Source organism: Trichechus manatus, unplaced genomic scaffold (assembly GCF_000243295.1).
Source record: "Trichechus manatus latirostris isolate Lorelei unplaced genomic scaffold, TriManLat1.0 scaffold00026, whole genome shotgun sequence".
NCBI lineage: Eukaryota > Metazoa > Chordata > Mammalia > Sirenia > Trichechidae > Trichechus > Trichechus manatus.
The window spans coordinates 5033217-5052593 of NW_004443962.1; the positions used below are offsets into that span (position 1 = coordinate 5033217).

At 36.1% G+C, this 19377-nt stretch overlaps 1 protein-coding gene across 9 annotated transcripts in view; it reads left to right on the top strand.

The window, feature by feature from the left end:
* The window catches only part of DLG1 (discs large MAGUK scaffold protein 1), a 263904-nt gene that overhangs the window by 190773 nt on the left and 53754 nt on the right, over nt 1–19377 (top strand). For all 9 annotated transcript variants that reach the window (XM_023728734.1, XM_023728733.1, XM_023728736.1 and 6 more), the window contains 2 exons: nt 6394–6508; nt 13954–14130. In XM_023728734.1, the coding sequence (XP_023584502.1) occupies nt 6394–6508; nt 13954–14130 (292 nt within the window). The remainder of the gene's footprint in view (nt 1–6393; nt 6509–13953; nt 14131–19377) is intronic.

Genomic DNA, 19377 nt, shown 5'->3' on the forward strand with positions numbered 1-19377 from the left:
CAGCAGGTCAGATATTCCCTAATATTTACATGACAAGAAATATACTTTGACACAGGAATTTCTGAAATGTTGAGTGGAGAAAATCTCTTGTCTAACTTTTAACTCCCTTCCAATCTTGATTTCCCGAGGTGAGTTTTGGTGTGATTTCTAAGAGAATGATACAAATGACTTAGCCAAAATAAAATAAAGGAAAATGTACACAGAGTGGGTAAAAGGTAGTAATTGACAGGTCTAAAAACATCAATCAATTGGGAAAAAAAGGTAGGAATCTTAACTAGGTAAATAAAATGGTACTTTAAAGAGGAAGTAACTTTGAGGAAAAGTATTGAACGTACATATAGACAATATGAGGAGTGAACAAAACAGGTTAAGAGACAAATTTCAGAAATGACTTAGCTTTTCAATATCTTAAATATTTAATATCTGAGACATTTTAACTGCTTTATAGTAACTATTTCTTAGGGAAATATACTTACTATAAAAAATGTGTTCTTTTTACAGAAAGTTTTAAATTTCTAAAACGTAGAATCTTTTAAATCACTAGGACATCTGTTAATCAGATCAGGAAAACCACCACTGAAAGCAACTAATAATGCTACAAGAAATACAATAAGCATCTTATTAAAAGCATCACAGGAATTATTAAGCATTTTTAAAGTAAAGGGAAACTGGAAATTCAGAGAGCTAAGGGTGCACAGAAGTCACTTTTGTTATAACAGCAGTGGTGTACAAGCTTGTGAGTGCCACTGGTTTAAATTTTCAGGAGTTTTTCAGGCTACTTGTTAAAACACAGCCGTTATTAAAAATTCAAACCCACTAGCTGCTCTTCGGGAGAAATCATGAAGATTATAGACTTAGAAACCTTATGGGGTAGTTCTACTCTGTCCTATAGGGTTGCCATGAGTCGGAATCAACTCGATGGCAACAGGTTTGGTTTTTTTGGTTTAGATCTGTAAAGCTAGAAAAACTGTCCTGACCTATAACTCCGATCTAAAACTTCAGCAAAACTAACTTCATATAAAAATGAACAACAGAAAAGAATAAGATTGGATCCCATGAAAAGCTAAATGAAAATAAGGACCAGTATAATATCTCTGCAGATAGTGAAAGCATACCAGAAAGACATGCCAACAAAACAAATGAAAACTATAGCCTAATATTTAAAAAACAAGTTAAAGAAAAACTGATAAAATATATGAAAGAACAATATAAATGATAGCACTCAGAAAATTATTAGAAATAAATAAAAGTATTATTTCAAAAATTAAGTTTTAATTAGAAGCAACGTGTTAATTCCTTAAAGGATGTATGTGAAAAAGAGGAAATTTTTAAAAATCAAAAATAAAGAACTCTTCCCCTCGCACATTCTGATCAGTTAAGTCGTAACACTATTAGGTGGGGTGGAGCAAGGTAGGTAGGGATGTGTGGGGGTGGAGAGGGGAGCCTATGGTGGCCCATGTCAAGGTATGAGAACTCAGCCAGGGTGAGGAGAGCTCCCACACAGAAATGGCCTAGTGTGGGGAGTCAGAGCTTGGGCAGCGTGAGGGAGGAGTCCATGTGGGGATGGTCAGAGCTCAACTAGGGAAGTAGATGTTGATGGAGATGGAAGATTAATTCCATATAGAGAGATTTATCCAGTGAGTATGTACGTTAAGGGTAATGTTATCCATGATTTTCACTGTTGGAAAAGGGAGTTATGAGTATGGAAAGGAGGAAAGTAAATATAAAACTTAAAATATTGATTAGAATTAGAGAAATTATTATAGATTCATGGTTTTCAACTTATGTAGTCATAAGTATAGATATAAATGTGTATGTCTATATTTATATATATTCCCTAGCTCTGCCCACTGAGAGAGCCTGGGTATAGCAATTCCCCAATAGTAATGAGCACACTTGACACCCAGATACTATTCCCCACTAAAATCACCAAAGCTTTTTGGACAAATGACTGATTCCAGAGGTGGGGCACGGAAAGTACTAGCTTATTTTCTAATATCCTGTGTCAGAAAGCAAGGGAGTACTCAAAGAATGGTAGACACAAAGAATTCAGCCTGGGGGTCTCCCACTGACAAAATCAGGAACAATTTGAGCATCAAATTAATAGTAGTACCAGATTATAACCCAGTGAATAAATTAGGAAATCATGAGTCCATACTAATATAAGTACATGAATTAAATGAAAGTTTAATGAGAATGAGGACATGTACATTGTTTCAGTATGCTTATTTGCAAAGGGAAAAAGTAACTTTACAGTGGAGAAACCTGTCAGACACTACCTTAATTAAGTGATCCAAGTTAATAATGTTAGTAACAGGACAAATAAAATTGTGCAGCATCTGATAGGGTGCATTGGGAAGACCATAGCATATGTGATATTCCTGCCAACTGCATTACCCGAATCTAATCATGAGGAAACGTAAGAGAGAGATGTTAAATTTGAGAGATGTTCTACGAAATAATTGGCCTGTACCAACAATCATGAAGATGGCACAGGACCAGGCAGCACATTGTTTTGTTATACATGGGGTCATCATGAGTTGGAGCTGATTCGACAGCAACTAACAACAAGAACAGTCTTCAACAGTGTGAAGATCATAAAAGTCAAGAAAAAATTGAGGTACTGTTCCTGACTGAAAAACCAAACCAAACCCATTGCCATCGAGTCAGTTCCAACTCATAGCAACCCTATAGGACAGAGTAGAACTGCCCCAGAAGGTTTCCACGGAGCGCCTTGTGGATTCGAACTGCCAACCTTTTGGTTAGCAGCTGAACTCTTACCACTGTGCCTCCAGGGTGTCCGTTCCTGACTGAAGGAGACTAAAAAACATGACAACTAAATGCAATCCATGACTTTTAATTTGATCAATTTTCTGTAAAGGACTTTATTGGTAAAACTTCAGTGGGGTCTTAACATTAGATGTTAGTAATGTATTAATGTTACTTCTCCGATTTTGATGGTTTTGTGGTCATATAGGAAGATGTCTATTTGTAGGAAATACACACTGAAGTGTTAGGAGGTGATGAGACATCTTGGTAGCAAGTTACTTTCAAATGGTTCAGGAAAGACAAACTTTGTGATTCCTTCAATCTTCAAAAAAATAAAAATAAAAATTTTTAAAAATTGAGAGTGACCGATAATAGAAGGTAGGCAAAGAATATATGGTATCACCTAGGAAGAAAACAGAAGCAGTGGCACAGAACATATACTAAAAATATATAAACAAGAAACCTTCTGGTAAAAAAAGGTTTTTAATTTCAAACTACATATTGAAAGCTATCCCATGTACCTGGGAAATAGTCTAATAAAATTATTGGAATTTGAAAAAAAAAGAAAAAAATTATTTGGACCTCCAGCCACCCCCCTGCAAAAAAAAAAAGTCCTTTTAAAAGAAAGAAAATCAGACTGTCATCTGAATTTCATCAGCAGTGTATTACAGGAAACAGTGGAGCCAACATACCCAAAGAAGAAGCTGTGAATCAAGCAGGCTGTCACATATAAATGCTGCAATTACATTTATCAACAAAGAATTAGTATAGTATTGTTCCTAGAAACACTTCTTGAGGGAAGAGAACAAACTTCAGACATCCAGAATGACGGGAGAGAGATTGACGTAAGAACCGGTGCTAATGTTAGTGAAGATGGTGGTGGCGCAGTGGTTAAGAGCTCAGCTGCTAACAGAAAGATTGGCAGTTAAAATCTACCACCCACTCCTTGGAAACCCTATGGGATAGTTCTACTCTGTCCTTCAGGGTCACTCTATGAGTCGGAATTGACTCGACGGCAGTGGGTTTTTTTGTTTGTTTTATATGCTCTTACAATTTGGGTAAAGTACAGCTATCAGAAAATGGAGAGGGAATTTAATAATAATATGAAAAGAAAATAAGCTTGCTGATTGCTTTGTAGTTAATAACTGGATATAGAGGAATATTCTTTCAAATCAAATGCTAAGGAGATTGTTCATAGTAGGGAACAAAAGACAAAAGCCAAACAAAAGGTTACCATTAGAACAAAAGAATAAACCTCCCTAAATAAGAACAAAATAAAATAGACCACACAGTGACACTATGTTCCAGTTACTATTGCTTCATAACAAACTGTCCCAGAGATTAGTGGATTGAAACAACATTTTATGGATTCTGTAGGTTAAGAATTTAGGTGGGATTTGGGGTTGGTGGTTTGTGTATTACTTGTGGCATCAGCTGAGGTCATTTAGTGGGACTCAGTTACTGGATAGGTTGCTCTGGAGGATCCAAGATGGCCTCACTCACCTTTTCTTATGCCTTTTTGGTACTGACTGGAAGCTTGGGCTCCGCACACTATCATGTGACCTCTGCAGCATGGTGGCTTCAGGGTAGTTGGACTTCTTACATGATTCTGGCTTCCCCCAGAACAACATCCTGAAAGAACCAAGCAAGAACTTCCGCCACATTCCATCGCTTGCTTACAAGTAGACCAGCGCAGACTCCAGAAGAAGGGAGTTAGACTTCACCTTTTGATGGGGGAAGGGCACGGTCACTGTAGAAGAGCATGTGGAATGCAAGCATCTTTGGAAAATATAATTTGCCACAGGCTATTCATATAAAAGGCTTGAATACATATAGCATAAAACTACGAATAGAACTGAGATCAAACAACTTCGATCATATCAAAAGTTAACTCGCCGTAATTGGTGAAAGAAAGCGATTTTCAGCTTTGTTAGTAAAGCAAAATCCAACTCGGTGGAGTAAGTGTATAAGAAGCACACCTAAAACAGAGATAAAGGTAAAATAAAAGGACTTTCGTAGCCACAAAAAAAGAATGAGGGACGTCTGTATATACTACTATGTAAGTGATCGTCAGGATATACTTACTGTTAAGTGAAAAAAGCAAAGTAGAGAAATGTGTATGTTACTTTTTATCTAAAAAAGAGGGGAAGTGTGTGTGTGTGTGTGTGTATACACAATTATATGCACATAGGTGTGTGTTTGCATTTGTGTATCTGCTTATGTTATTAAAACTGGAAGAATAAACCTTTTTTTAAATGTTTACATGTAAAGGCTGGGGAGGGGAAGGATAGAAGCTAGACTTCCTTTTGAATATCCTTGTTTTATAGATTTGGCTTTGAAACTATGAATATTTTATCTAATTGTAAAAGCAATGAAAAATTTAAAAAGCAACCCCTAAAAATTGAAATTGAAGATAAAAAGGAATAAATGACCCTAACGTATGTATCCATTTGGCAGCATTACCACCCAGAGAGCCCCTGTTCCAAATGACTTTAAAACCCAGTGAAATCCCTGGTGGGCTGTGCTCTGAGGGTAAAAAGAACTAGGGATAAAAAGGAACTGTCTTCAGTAATCACATCATGTTGATACTGTTGGTATTGTTATTGTAGAACTGTTGTGAGAATGTCAGGATAGAACAAGTCATTGTACACTGTTCAAATTATTTAGTTCTGTTAAATTATTTTAAATGTATTTAATTTTTTTGGTTAATTGTTGCTTCAGTTAATTTTGGTACCCATAAAACAGAATTGATGATGATGGTGAAAGAAAGAAAAACTCAGCAATAATCACGCTTACTCTGTCTTAAACTGTACAAACTCCCAGACAGGCTTTATAAGAAAATCAGATGGGGTCTGACCTAATTGTCTGAAAAATAATCTCTCTGTTTAGATCCTCTGCAAAGATAAGTATGTGTAACCATGTAGTTGTGATATTTTTTTAAGTGCTTAAAGTTTTTTTATTAATGAGTTTTGTAGTTTTTTGGCAGCTAACAAGAATGTATGATGTAGTTAAAAATAGTACTCATAAAAACCATACTTGTTTTTGTATAAAAAATATTTTAAATAAAAATTTTATGTTACTTAAGATTGCTTTTGTGTCTTCGTTACTTTGAAATTTTGAGAATTCATAAATTATAAAATAAATTTAATTTTATTAATCAGTTTTAAAGACATATTTTTCCCTTATTATTGACTCTGCATGAACTCTATTTGGAATGTAAGATTAACTGATTCCCTCAAGGGAGTCAGAGCATTTAGTACAAATTGATTACAGGTCAATTCCTTTTTTAAAATATTAGAATTAGAATGTTTAGATAGCAACATAAGATTGTTGCTGCTGTCTCAAATGTGGAAATAGTTTTTTTAACTGATCAAATGTGACATTACCTTTAAAATAGCACATGGAAAAACTCTTAACTCAGCCAGTTCTCATTTATGGGACATTTGGAAGTTTATTAATAATTTTTAAATTTTTATACAGGGTAAAATCTTATACAGATTAAGACTTAAGACTCTGACCACACTTAATCAATTAAAGACAGTTTACATACTTAATACTTTATCTTCAAGTAACTTTTTTTTGAAAATATCTATAAAATGTAAATTTATTTTTCTTTTCCATCAGAATACAGTCGTTTTGAAGCTAAAATACATGACTTACGGGAGCAGATGATGAATAGTAGCATCAGTTCAGGGTCAGGTTCTCTTCGAACTAGCCAGAAGCGATCTCTCTATGTCAGGTAAATTCTTTTAATTCAAATTATGCCAATCCTTAATTATTTATGCATGTAAATTCTTTCAGATTTTTCACTATGAATTACTCAGTTTTACTATAGAGAAATATATTGCCAATCAAGGAAATGTTTTTCTTTATGATTGATTTTCTTACAGTATGTCTTTCAGGAGTTCTAATATTATTATAATTTTACTAATGAAAGTTATGTAACCCTTTAATAAATGATGATATGATAAAAGAAGGCAAAATAAATGTGGACCAGAAATTTATTTTAGATTGTTGTTTTACTGAGCTATTACAAGCCTGATACGTCATATCATCCAACATATAATTTACCTGTATCATTTTATAATAAAATCTCCATTTACATCACATTTAATTACCATAGCAATTTCCATAATAGCTAAGAGAGCTTATGTAAATGATAGTTTAAAATGTGAATATCCTCAGTAAACATTATATATTCAGGAAATGAAAATATTTTAAACACTTGGGAGAAGATCAGCATGTTCTCTTTCTATGACAGATAAGACCGATGTGGCAACATGGATCTGATAATACTTAAGTAGACACTGTTAGTACGTAAACTGTTTTTTCATTGTATTGCCTAATGAGACTTAAAACAGACGTTTTTGTTTATTTATATTCTACATACTTTTTTAAGTAGAGCTTTTACTGAGCATTTTATTATATCATTATTTTAACTTTAGTTGATCACTGATAAGTAATCTGTACTATTCTTTATTTATTCTCTCATTCTTCCTGATCTCTTGGAGAGCCTATTCCTACTGTGTTTGATTTATCTTCCTGGTGAGAGATGATATTTGTTATATAAAATATACATGTATCCTATACATGTTTATATATGTGTATATATGTATTTATATATATATTGTTTCAACAAATGGATGCAATGATGGAAGAGCTCACTTGTGTATGCTAAGGAATTTGGAAGACAGCTACCTGGCCAGCTGACTGGAAGAGAGCCATATTCCTGCCCATTCCAAAGAAAGGTGATACAACAGAATGCAGAAATTATCAAACAGTATCATTAATAACACATGCAAGTAAAATTATGCTGAAGATAATTCAAAAATGGTTAGAGCAGTACATTGACACACAGGGAACTGCCAGAAATTCAAGCCAGATTCAAAAGAGGACATGGAATGAGGAATATCATTGCTGATGTCAGATAGATGTTGGCTGAAAGCAGAGAATACCAGAGAGATGTTTACATGTGCTGTATTGACTACGCAAAGGCATTCAACTGTGTGGATCATAACAAATTATGGATAACATTGCTAAGAATGGTAATTCCAGAACACTTAATTGTGCTCATGAGGAACCTGTACCTAGACCAAGAGGCAGTCATTCAGACAGAACAAGGGGATACTACATGGTTTAAAGTCAGGAAAGGTATGTGTCAGGGTTGTATCCTTTCACCATTCTTATTCAGTCTGTGTGCTGAGCAAATCATCTGAGAAGCTGGACTATATGAAGAAGAATGTGGCATCAGGATTGGAGGAAAAGTCATTAACCACCTGCAATATACAGATAACACAGCCTTGCTTGCAGAAAGCAAAGAGGACTAGAAGCATTTACTGAAGAATATCAAAGACCACAGCCTTCAGTATGTATTACACCTCAACATAAAGAAAACAAAAATCCTCCCAACTGGACCAATAAGCAACATCATGATAAACAGAGAAAAGATTGAAATTGTCAAAGATTTCCTTTTACTTGGATCCACAATTGATACCCGTAGAAGCAGCAGTCAAAAAAATCAAATGATGTATTGCATTGGGCAAATCTGCTGCAAAAGACCTCTTCAAAGTTTTTAAAAGCAAAGATGTCACCTTGAGGACGAAGGTGCACCTGACCCAAGCCATGATATTTTTAATCGCCTCATATGCGTGTGAAAACTGAACAGTGAATAAGGAAGACCGAAGAAGAATTGATGCCTTTGAATTATGGTGTTGGTGAAGAATATTGAATATACCATCGACTGCCAAAAGAACGAACAAATTTGTCTGGAAAGAAGTACAGCCAGAATGGTCCTTAGACGTGAGGATAGTGAGACTTCATCTTACTTACTTCGCACGTGTTATCAGGAGGGACCGGTTCCTGGAGAAGGACATCATGCTTGGTAAAGTAGAGGGTCAGCAAAAAAGACGAAGACCCTCAACAAGATCGATTGACACAGTGGCTGCAACAATGGGCTCAAACATCGCAACGATTGTCAGGATGGCACAGGACCGGACAGTGTTTTATTCTGTGGTGCGTGGGATCGCTATGGGTCGGTACTGACTGAATGGCACCTAACAACAGCAACATATGTTTATATACACAAGCGTGTACTCTATATTTGTTTACATATGAAATAACTTGTCTCAAAGAATTTTTTTCTGTGATACATATTAAAAGCAAATTTTTCTCACTTTCTTCTCTCCTTCTGTTCCTATGCCTTTCATTCCTTCTATTCTACCAATGGTCTGAGAGTCCTAAATGTGTCTGATTTTACTCTCCCTCCACCGATTCGTGTAATACTTAGTAAATTCTTCTGTTGTAAAGCTATTAAAAGTGTTTCGTATACACACATCCACAGAAAAAGGAAACATACAGATTTTCACTTATACTCTCCTTTTATCTTTTTCTCCTTTTTTTGCTTATCTGTATTTTCTGTAGGGTCACACTATGAGTCGGAATCGACTCGATGGCAACAGGTTTCAGTACATTTTCTAATATATTTAACAGCTATTGCCTTTTATTTGTGATTGTTAAACACTTGTAAAGGCACAAAAATCAAAAACACATTAGGTTGTATTTGTTTTAGGTACATTTGATGAGTACCTTCACATTTTGTTATTAATTTTTATGTTAAGAGAAGTAATACTCTATTTTTAAGTCATATCTTATCAAAAGGCTTGTAATGAAAAAAAAACTCACCTTCCAACAACCCCAGGTTTTATTCTCCAGAAACAATTATCCTTCATTTTCCCAGCTGTTTTCCCTTGCCTTTACCTCCAGATTTCTAAATAATACACCTATACTGCTATTTTCTCATTTACCATCTTTGGTTATTTTACTGCTGTGGTAGATGAGAACTTTTCTCTCCCATACCAAACCACTCATTTTGCCACTTCCCTGTCTTTCAAACATAGCCTTGTCACAGTTTTTAAAATACAATTAATAGCATTTACAATCATCTGAATGTGTAATATCAGTCATTACTCAGTTGAGTGGTACCCTATGACCATGCTTCATTTTCCATGCCCTTATTACTGATATTTTTATCTTCCAGTAGCTTCTCCAGAGTTTTTTACATGATTACAAATACGGTCTATCATACCAGATAACCTGTCAGTTCAGATTTTTTCTATCTTTCTACTCCAGTCTGGACTGGTTGCTCTGTAGGCTTGTTGTACAGCTCTCACATGGGACTTGCTTTTGCTATTATCCTTTTCCCTTTGGCTCTTAATCATGTCAGAGTCTGTTCCCTAGTTGTCACATTTTCTTCTTTCTCAATTTACTTTCATTTTGCTAGAGCACATCCTCCAGTAAATTCCTGAGAAAGGGGTACATGGGAGATACTTTTTGAGTCTTAGCATATCTAAAAATAACTTTATTCTACCTTCTACTTGGTTGAGAATTTGGCTGGATATATTATAGAATTTAACTTGGAAATAATTTTTCTTCAGAATTTGGAAGCTTGTTCCATTGCCTTCTGTTTTCCAGCATACTCTCTTGAGGAGTCTGATGCCAGTATGATGTCTGATTCCTTGTGTGTAGTTTCTGGAAGCTCTCAGGTGTTCTTATCATGAAATTTCCTAATGTTGTGCTTTATTGTGTGGGTCTTTTTTTCATTAATTGTGCTGAGCACTGAGTGAGCTCTTTTTTTTTTTTTTTAATTGTGCTTTAGATGAATATTTACAGAGCAAATTAGTTTCTCATTAAAAATACACGTACTGTTTTGTGACATTGGTTACCAATCCCACAATGTGTCAACAGTCTCCCCTTCTTGACCTTGGGTTCCCCATTACCAGCTTTCCTGTCCCCTCCTGACTTCTCATCCTTGCTCCGGGTTTGTGTCTCATTTAGTCTCATTTTGTTTTATGGGCCTGTCTAATCTTTGGCTGAAGAGTGAACCTGAGGAGTGACTTCAGTACTGATTTAAAAGGGTGCCCAGGGGCCATACTCTTGGGTTTTCTCCAGTCTCTGGCAGGCCAGTAAGTCTCGCCTTTTTTTGTGAGTTTGAATTTTGTTTTATATTTCTCTCTCTATCCAGGACCCTCTATTGTAATCCCTGTCAGAGCAGTCGATGGTGGTAGCCAGGTACCAACTACTTGAGCTGGACTCAGTCTCTGGTAGTTGTGGTTCATTAGTCCTTTGAACTAATCTTTCCCTTGTGTCTTTGATTGTCTTCATTCTGTCTTGTTACAGACACTGAGTGGGCTCTTAATCTGCAGACTTCATGTTTATCTGTTCTGGGGGATTTTCTTGTATTTGTTGATCATTTCCTTTTCTCCATTTTCTCTATATTCTCTTTCTGGAATTTTTTAAGTCAGATATTAGCTATCTCTTTCTGGAATTTTTTAAGTCAGATATTAGCTATCTAGTATTCTTTTCCCTTATTGTGTTTTTGCCTGTTTTCTAGGAGAGATCTACATTTTTACCTTCCATCTCTCCTTATTTTTGGAGGGAGGCGAGGTTGAATGCTCTCCTATTTTATTTTCCAAGGGCTCATTCTTGTTATGATTGTTCCTTTTTTGCCACCTTCATTTTATTTTATGTATATAATATCTTCTCATATTTTTCTGAGAATATAAATGGTAGTTTTATCTTGCGTTTTCTGTTTTTTCTGTATCTTTTTTCCAGTTTGCTTGTTTTCTTGGGTTTATTTTTATTTTGTTTTTTGTCTTTAAATATTTAGTAATCTTTGTTTTCTATTCCGATGAATGAGGAATGAAGCTAGTAGATTTAACTAAAAGATAATGGAGTAGGGAATGAATTGGCTTTTTCATTGCTCTCTCCTGCCCTATGTCATGCTTTTCTTTGGGGGTCATTAAATATCTTTAGAGAAGAATCTTTAATGTCCTGTCTGCACTATAAACCAGGTTCCTGGAATTTCAATTTTCAATATGCAGATTTCCTTTTAATTCAGCTTTTTTCAGCCCAGCATCGTCTGCCTCCCGACCAAGTTCTAGAGCACAGAGCTTTGCAAAATCGATTTCTCCAGACACTCAACTTCTGGTCTTTGGGATTCGGGGACAGGAAAGGAGACTTTGAGGACCTAAGTGCTGTTACAATGTTTCCACCAAAATCTCTGTTTTCAGTACTGTAACTCCTCCCTGCCTGCCTCAGCACTATAGATCTCTAATTCATAAACATTTCTAGAGTCCTGTGGAGTAATAAGTATCCCTCTCATCAGGCACCACATTATAGCTTCCTCCACTCTTCTGAGCTTAGCTACTTACCGTCATCCAAAAACGTTAAAATTCTCTTTTCTCCTATTGTCTTGTCTCTTTTATGTTTATTTGTCTTTTTTTGTTTCCTTGGTCATTTTAGTGAATGTGGGCATGGAGCCAGTCTGCAATAGTTAAACCAGAAGTCTTATGGTTCTTTTTAGTAAATTTATTTTAAATTTCAGGGGGAAAAAATCAAGTCTATAAATACCTACATGTAGTATGATATCTTTTTATAAAGCTCTGAAACAAGGAAAGCCATATATTACATTGTTTAGTCATCCATATATATGTGATAAAACCAGACCAACAAAAAAAGGGTGAGAGTCGAGGAAATAACAGACGCTGTATTCAGAATGGTGGTTACTTTCTAATGGTGGTTAACTCTTCATCCCAGGGAGATAATAAAATCAGGAGAAAAATACATAGGTGAGTGTAAGTTACTGGTAATGCTGTAGTGCATACTCTTAGGTTGGATAGTAGGTTAACAGGTGCTCCTTACCCTTTTATGATTAATAAGTCACATGTATTCTATGGGTTCCTTTTTTTATTAATCAGATTATTAAAAGATAAAGCTAAAATGCTAGCTAATGTTAATTTAGGGAGTGAGATTGTGGATGATTTATTTTGTCCATTGTTCATCAATAATATAGTTTTATTATTTGTATTATTCAAACAATTAGTTTATGATGATAAAAATGTTAAGAAGGATGGTTTTTTTCCCTTTTCTGAATGTCTTGCCATTTTCTCTACCTCTGAAGCTACTTTATTTTCCATTTTATGCTTATCATCTTTGTCATCTTTAACTGCATATCTACTTCATTGCCTTTTTTAAATAGTATTTAGTAAATGACTGACTATATCCAACCTTTGTATTATTTGAGGTTAGCTATAATATTTTTCCAGTAGTAGTGAAGTAATTTATATCATTTATAATCTTTATTTTTCAGCTGTAGAATTCTTCAAATAAAACTCAATATGTTATATATGTTTTAATATGTATTTAAGTGAGCCTTCCCACTTTTGATTCTCACATTCTCACGTACCATTGTTGTGAACTGGAAGGAAGTTTGTAACAAACACATTTGAAAACTATTAACTACTAGTTCATTCATTTAGCCATCAAATAATTCTACCTCTCCTCAGTTTTACTTTTAGAGATAGGTTCTTAAGTGTTGGGTAGCATGAAATGGATATGATTTGTATCCTAATTTCCAGTTGCCATATTAGAAAAAAAGATTGAATAAATTGTGTTATAAGTGCAATTGATAGGCTCCTTTTCTTGTCTTCTTTAGAGAGCTTCACTGGATTTAAGAATAATTTAACCTGTTTAAATATTGTATGTTAATTAATCAAGTGGTAGAACACAGTATTTTCTTTTTATCAAATTTTAAAATATTCTTAACATTTAACAATTACATATTAAACTAATGCAGTATTTTTTACAAAATATTTGGCAGCTGATAAAGTCATCTGTAGTTAGTTTTCATCGTTGTTACTGGCTCTGATAACTCTAGTTTTGTGAACAAATGGGGAGAATAATTAACTGGCAGAATAATCACTGTATTGATCTGGTCTTACAATCCACAATTAATGAATCAAATCTACCAGGGAATTTGTTTTCCCAAGTAGAGAGAAGTATATCTCTTAATGTTTACTTTTTGTCTGTTAATTTAGAGCAACTGTCTAGATTTGTCTTCAGGTTAGAGTTCAAATAGATTACCATTGTATTGTTCTCTTACAATATTGAAAGAAATAAGGTAGTAACCCAATAACAAGCTATTACCATAGTAAGTTAATTTTGCTATTTCTTTTTTGTCTTATTCTCTTGTTGGATGCAGTACAAAGTTGAGCTTGATATTATTTTACCTGCTGTGGTGTTTTGTTTAATTATCTATCCAGATTATATATATTTTCAGAATTCTATGTTTACTTAATATCAGTGCAAAAAATAATTATAGAAAATTTTTTTTTCTTCTGAGTCCAGAGCCCTTTTTGATTATGACAAGACTAAAGACAGTGGACTTCCCAGTCAGGGATTGAACTTCAAATTTGGAGACATTCTCCATGTCATAAATGCTTCTGATGACGAATGGTGGCAAGCCAGGCAGGTTACATCAGATGGTGAGAGTGATGAAGTTGGAGTGATTCCCAGTAAACGCAGGTAAAAATAAGTCTCTTAAAGTCTTTTCATTTGAAAGTTGGACAGCATAAGCAAATAATTGCTGTTCCTTTAAATTTCTTGCACCGAAGTGGTAATTTCATGATTGGTTTTCCATGTTGTGTTTCCCAACCATTAATTGTTTTCACATTGTATTGTAACCAGTGACATAACTGGAAAATATGATACCCCAAAACAAAAATTTCTGTAAAGCTTCTACTGGTCGCTCAAAGGAGTCTCTGGGTGGCTCACATGGTTAAGCACTTGACTGTTAGCTGAAAGGTTGCCGGTGCAAATCCACCCAGATAGGCCTGGCAGTCTGCTTCAGAAAGGTCACAGCCGTGAAACCCCTATGAAGCAGTTCTACTGTGCACAAGTAGGCTCATCATGAGTCAAATTCACTCAACAACTAACAGCAGCAAAGTTGCTAAAAACAAAATAAGTATATTTTAAGTCACTGTGCCATGTATTTATACCATTGGAGGAAGAAAGAATTGAAAGTGTCTGTAGTTTTCCCATTAGGTGGTAATGTTGTTGGTTGCCACTGAGTCAGCTCTGACTCATTACAACCTTATTTGTAACAGAACGAAACATTGCCTGGTCCTGCACCCACTTCATGATACATTGGTGTGTTTGAATCCATTGTTGCAGCTATTAGGTGGTGGTAGGACCTAAATTTTCTGGGGTTTTGATTCTGTAAATTGGCCTTCTTTCGGCTTAACAAAGAGAAGTGTTGTAAATAAATGCAATTTTTTTTGGCAGTATCTGGTAGTATGCTTCACATCTCTATTTCCTTAATTTAAATGTATCAGTGCATTCCACTGGTCTTTCCTTTTGCTTTATTTTAGTGACACATTGGTGCATACTTAACCATCTAATGGCAAAAATGGTTTAGTGCAGGCTGTCTTTGAAAAGGAAAACCTAGTGGTGTAGTGGTTAAGAGCTATGGCTGCTAATCAAAAGGTCGGCAGCTCAAATATGATCCCAGCTTGGCATACACCCCTCTAAGGTCTATGAAATGCTATGGAATAGCTCTCCTTTAGGGGGAAAATTATTAAAATGTCAGTTCATAATTCCCCTTTTTAAGATAACCAGCAAAGATTGTTAATACGTTATAAATGTTTATTATAGCTAGTTACCAAATTCATTTCAGGTCAACCTTATGATGTAATAAACTTGTTCTTTTCTTGGTTATGAGTGGATTTATACTCATTAATTAATAAGCATCTTTAATAAGTATACCGAAATGTATACCTATTTATAGACCTCTGCCTGCGTATATGGAGCCCTGGTGACGTAGTGGTTAAGAATTGGCTGCTAACCAGAAGATCAGCAGTTTGAGTCCACCAGATGCTCCTTGGAAACTCTATGGGGCAGTTCTACTCTGTCATATAGGGTTGCTGTGAGTCGGAATCGACTCGACAGCAGCGGGTTTGGTTTTTTTTGGTTTTATATATATCTATATTTGTATACTTGTTTGTAGAAGTTGAAGAATAGTGTTATTGTTAAAGTATTACCAAGATTTGTAGAAGAAAGGCCTGATGTTCTCCTTCCGAAAGTCAGCTAATGAAAGTCCTGTGGTTGACAACCGTCCAATCCTCAGCCAATCATGGGGATGGTGCAGGACTAGGCAGCATTTGCTTCTGTTGTACATGGGATCACCATGAGTCGGAGGCCAACTCAACACAGCTAACAACAACAACCAAGGTTTATATTATGGTTTTGGGGTTATAATTGTTGTTGGCAAATCCTCTTCTAGCAAAGCAGACCTGAGCATAACTTTTTTTCTGGAATAGAACATAAAAAAAAAAAAACCCAAACCCATTGCCGTCGAGTCAATTCTGACTCATAGTGACCCTATAGGACAGAGTAGAACTGCCCCATAGAGTTTCCGAGGAGTGACTGGTGAGTGTGAACTGCCAGCCTTTTGGTTAACAGACATAGCGTGCCATAGCTCTAAACCATTGCACCACCAGGGCTCTTTTTCTATTATATGCTAAAGTAATTACTGTGTTGAAATCTGAGGATATATAAAAACTTAATTCACATGAAATTTTGCAAGATTTAAATTGGTGTTACAGTCTACATGAAACATTTGTTTCATTGTTGTAGTTTTATTTGCTTGTTTGCTTATTTTGAATAGATAAAATTTGAACAAGGTTCAGAATTCAAAAGATCTAAAAGATATATGAAAAAAAAAAAACCAAACCAGTTGTCACAGAGTCAATTCCAACTCATGGCGACTGCACGTGTGTCGTAGTAGAACTGTGCTCCATAGGGTTTTCCATGGCTGATTTTTTTTGGTGGGGGGGAGTAGATAACCAAGCCTTTCTTCCAAGGTGCCTCTGAGCAGAGTCAAACCTCCAAGTATTTAGTTAGCAACCAAGCATGTTAACCATTTGTACCACCCAGACTCCAAAAGCTACATAGGCCTCCTCTTAACCCTGTTCCCCGGGCACCCTTTTCACTTTTGCAGAGATAACCAGGGTTCCAGGTCTTTAAGATCCTTCCCAAGATACTTTAAAATTCTTATTCTGTATGCTACAATTTAATTATAAAACTAGTTGTTACTTTACAACAATGAATCCGTGAAACATCTTGTAACATGGAAGAATCTGGAATGCATTATGCTGAATGAATTTAGTCGGTCGCAAAAAGACAAATATTGTAGAAGACCACTATTTTAAGAAGAAGAGGTTTAAACACAGAAGAAAACATTCTTTGATGGTTACGAAGGTTGGGAGGGAGGGAGAGAGGTATTCAGTAGCTAGATAGTAGACAAGAATTATCTTAGGTGAAAGGAAGGACAAAACACACTACAGGGGAAGTCAGCACAACTGGACTAAACCAAAGCTAAGAAGTTTCCTGGATACAACCAAGCACTTTAAGGGACAGAGTAGCAGGGGCGGGGTTCTGGGGACCATGGTTTCAGGGGACATCTAGGTCAATTGGCATAACAGTTTATTAAGAAAATGTTCTGCATTCCACTTTGGTGAGTGGCGTCTGGGGTCTTAAAAGCTAGCGAGCAGCCATCTAACATGCATCAATTGGTCCCGACCTACCTGGAGCAAAGGAGAATGAAGAACACCAAAGACACAAGGAAAGTATTAGCCCAAGAGACAGAAAGAGCCACATAAACTAGAGGCTCATCAGCCTGAGACCAGAAGAACTAGATGGTGCCTGGCTACCACCAGTGACCACCCTGACAGGGAACACAACAGAATCCCTGACAGAGCAGGAGAAAAGTGGGGTGCAGAACTCAAATTCTAGTAAAAAGACCGACTTAATGGTTTGATTGAGACTGGAGGGACACCAGAAGGCATGGCCCCAAGACTCTGTTAGCACAAAACCAAAACCATTCCAGAGGCCAACTCTTCAGACAAAGATTAGACTGGACTATGGGACATAAAATGATACTCATGAAGAGTGTGCCTCTTAGCTCAAGTAGATACATGAGACTAAATGGGCAGCTCCTATCCAGAGGTGAGATGAGAAGGCAGAGAGGGTCAGGAGCTGGTTGAGTGGACACGGGAAATCCGAGGTGGAAAGGAGGGAGTGTGCTGTCACAGTATAGGGAGAGCAACTAGGCTCACATAACAACACAGGTATAAATTTTTGTATGAGAGACTAACTTGAATTATAAACTTGCACTTAAAGCACAACAATTAAAAAAAAAATGAGCAGAATAATTGAGTCCAAAAGAACAAATACTGTACGATCTCACTTATATGAAATAAGCAAATATATAGAAACCAAAGACTGTTAATGGTTGTTAGGGGTGGAATGGAGGGGAAAGGGGAGTTTTTGTTTAGGGAGCATTGAGTTTGTATTAATGTTGGTGGAATGATGTGGAAAAGAATAGCAGGAACAGTTGTACGGTGTAATTGATATAAGAATGTCATGCAGAAGTTAAATTGAGTTGACGTATGATTTGATATGTATATTTTTAAAAACACTAGTTGTTACTTTATATATTTATACATATGTATCATTGGAGCTAAACTTGATTTTTTCTTTTATTCTCCATCTTTTCATTTTTAAAAATTTCAGGTCTGTAGAAAAATAAATATCAAAATATAAGCAAGAATAGTAACACCCACATACCCTTCACCTGCTTTCATCAGTTGTTAACATTTTGCTGCATTTGCTTTCTCTCTCATAAGCTTAATTTTTAGCATATATGGTTCTATTTGTTCCATGCTACATTAGTATATAAAAAGCAACAAAACAAAAGAAAACCGGGAATGTTGCTAAACTCAGAAATGGTGCCTCACAACTTGTACAAGGAAAGGTCATGGAAGCTTCATAGACACATCCAAACTCCCTGAGGGACTGAATCGCTGGGCAGAGAGCTGTGGAGACCATGATCTCGGGGAACATCTAGCTTAGTTGGCATAAGACAGTTTGTAAAGACAATGTTCTACATTCTACCTTGGTGAGTAGCATCTGGGGTCTTAAAAGCCTATGAGCAGCCATCGATACTCCACTGGTCTCACCCCTTCAGGAGCAAGGGAGAATGAAGAGAACAGGATACAAGGAAAAGATTAGTCCAAAGGACTAACAGACCACAGTTACCAAGTCTTCCACCAGACTGAGTCCAGTACACCTAGATGGTGCTAGATATTGCCCGGCTACCACCACTGACTGCTCTGAATGAAATCACAACGGAGGTTCTGGACAGAGCTGGAGAAGGATGTAGAACAAAATTCTAACACTCAAAAAGAGACCAGATTTACTGGCCTGACAGAGACTGGAGAAACCCTGAGAGTATGGCCCCTGTACATCTTTTTAGCTCAGTAGTGAAGTCACTCCCGAGGTTCACCGTTCAGCCTGGGATTGGACAGCCCCATAAAACAAAATGGGACTAATGAGGCACAGCAGTCCAGGGACAAGGACTAGAGGGCAAGAGGGGACAGGAAAGCTGGTAATAGGGAACCCAAGGTTGAGTAAGGACAGTTGACATGTCATGGGGTTGTTAACCATTGTCATAGGGCAAATGTGTACTAACTGTTTAATGAGAAACTATTTTGTTCTGTAAACCTTCATCTAAAGTACAGCAACAACAACAAAAAAAGAATTATCTATGTGAGATCAGATAGACAACAGCAGCTTAAAGGTTTGATGGGAAGCCTAGGGGACAGTAAGTTGAAGACAATGGTGATGGAATAATTTGGAAAAGGATAGTGAGAATAGCAGCACAACTGGAAGAACATAATGTCACTGAATTGTACATGTAGAAATTTTTTAAAT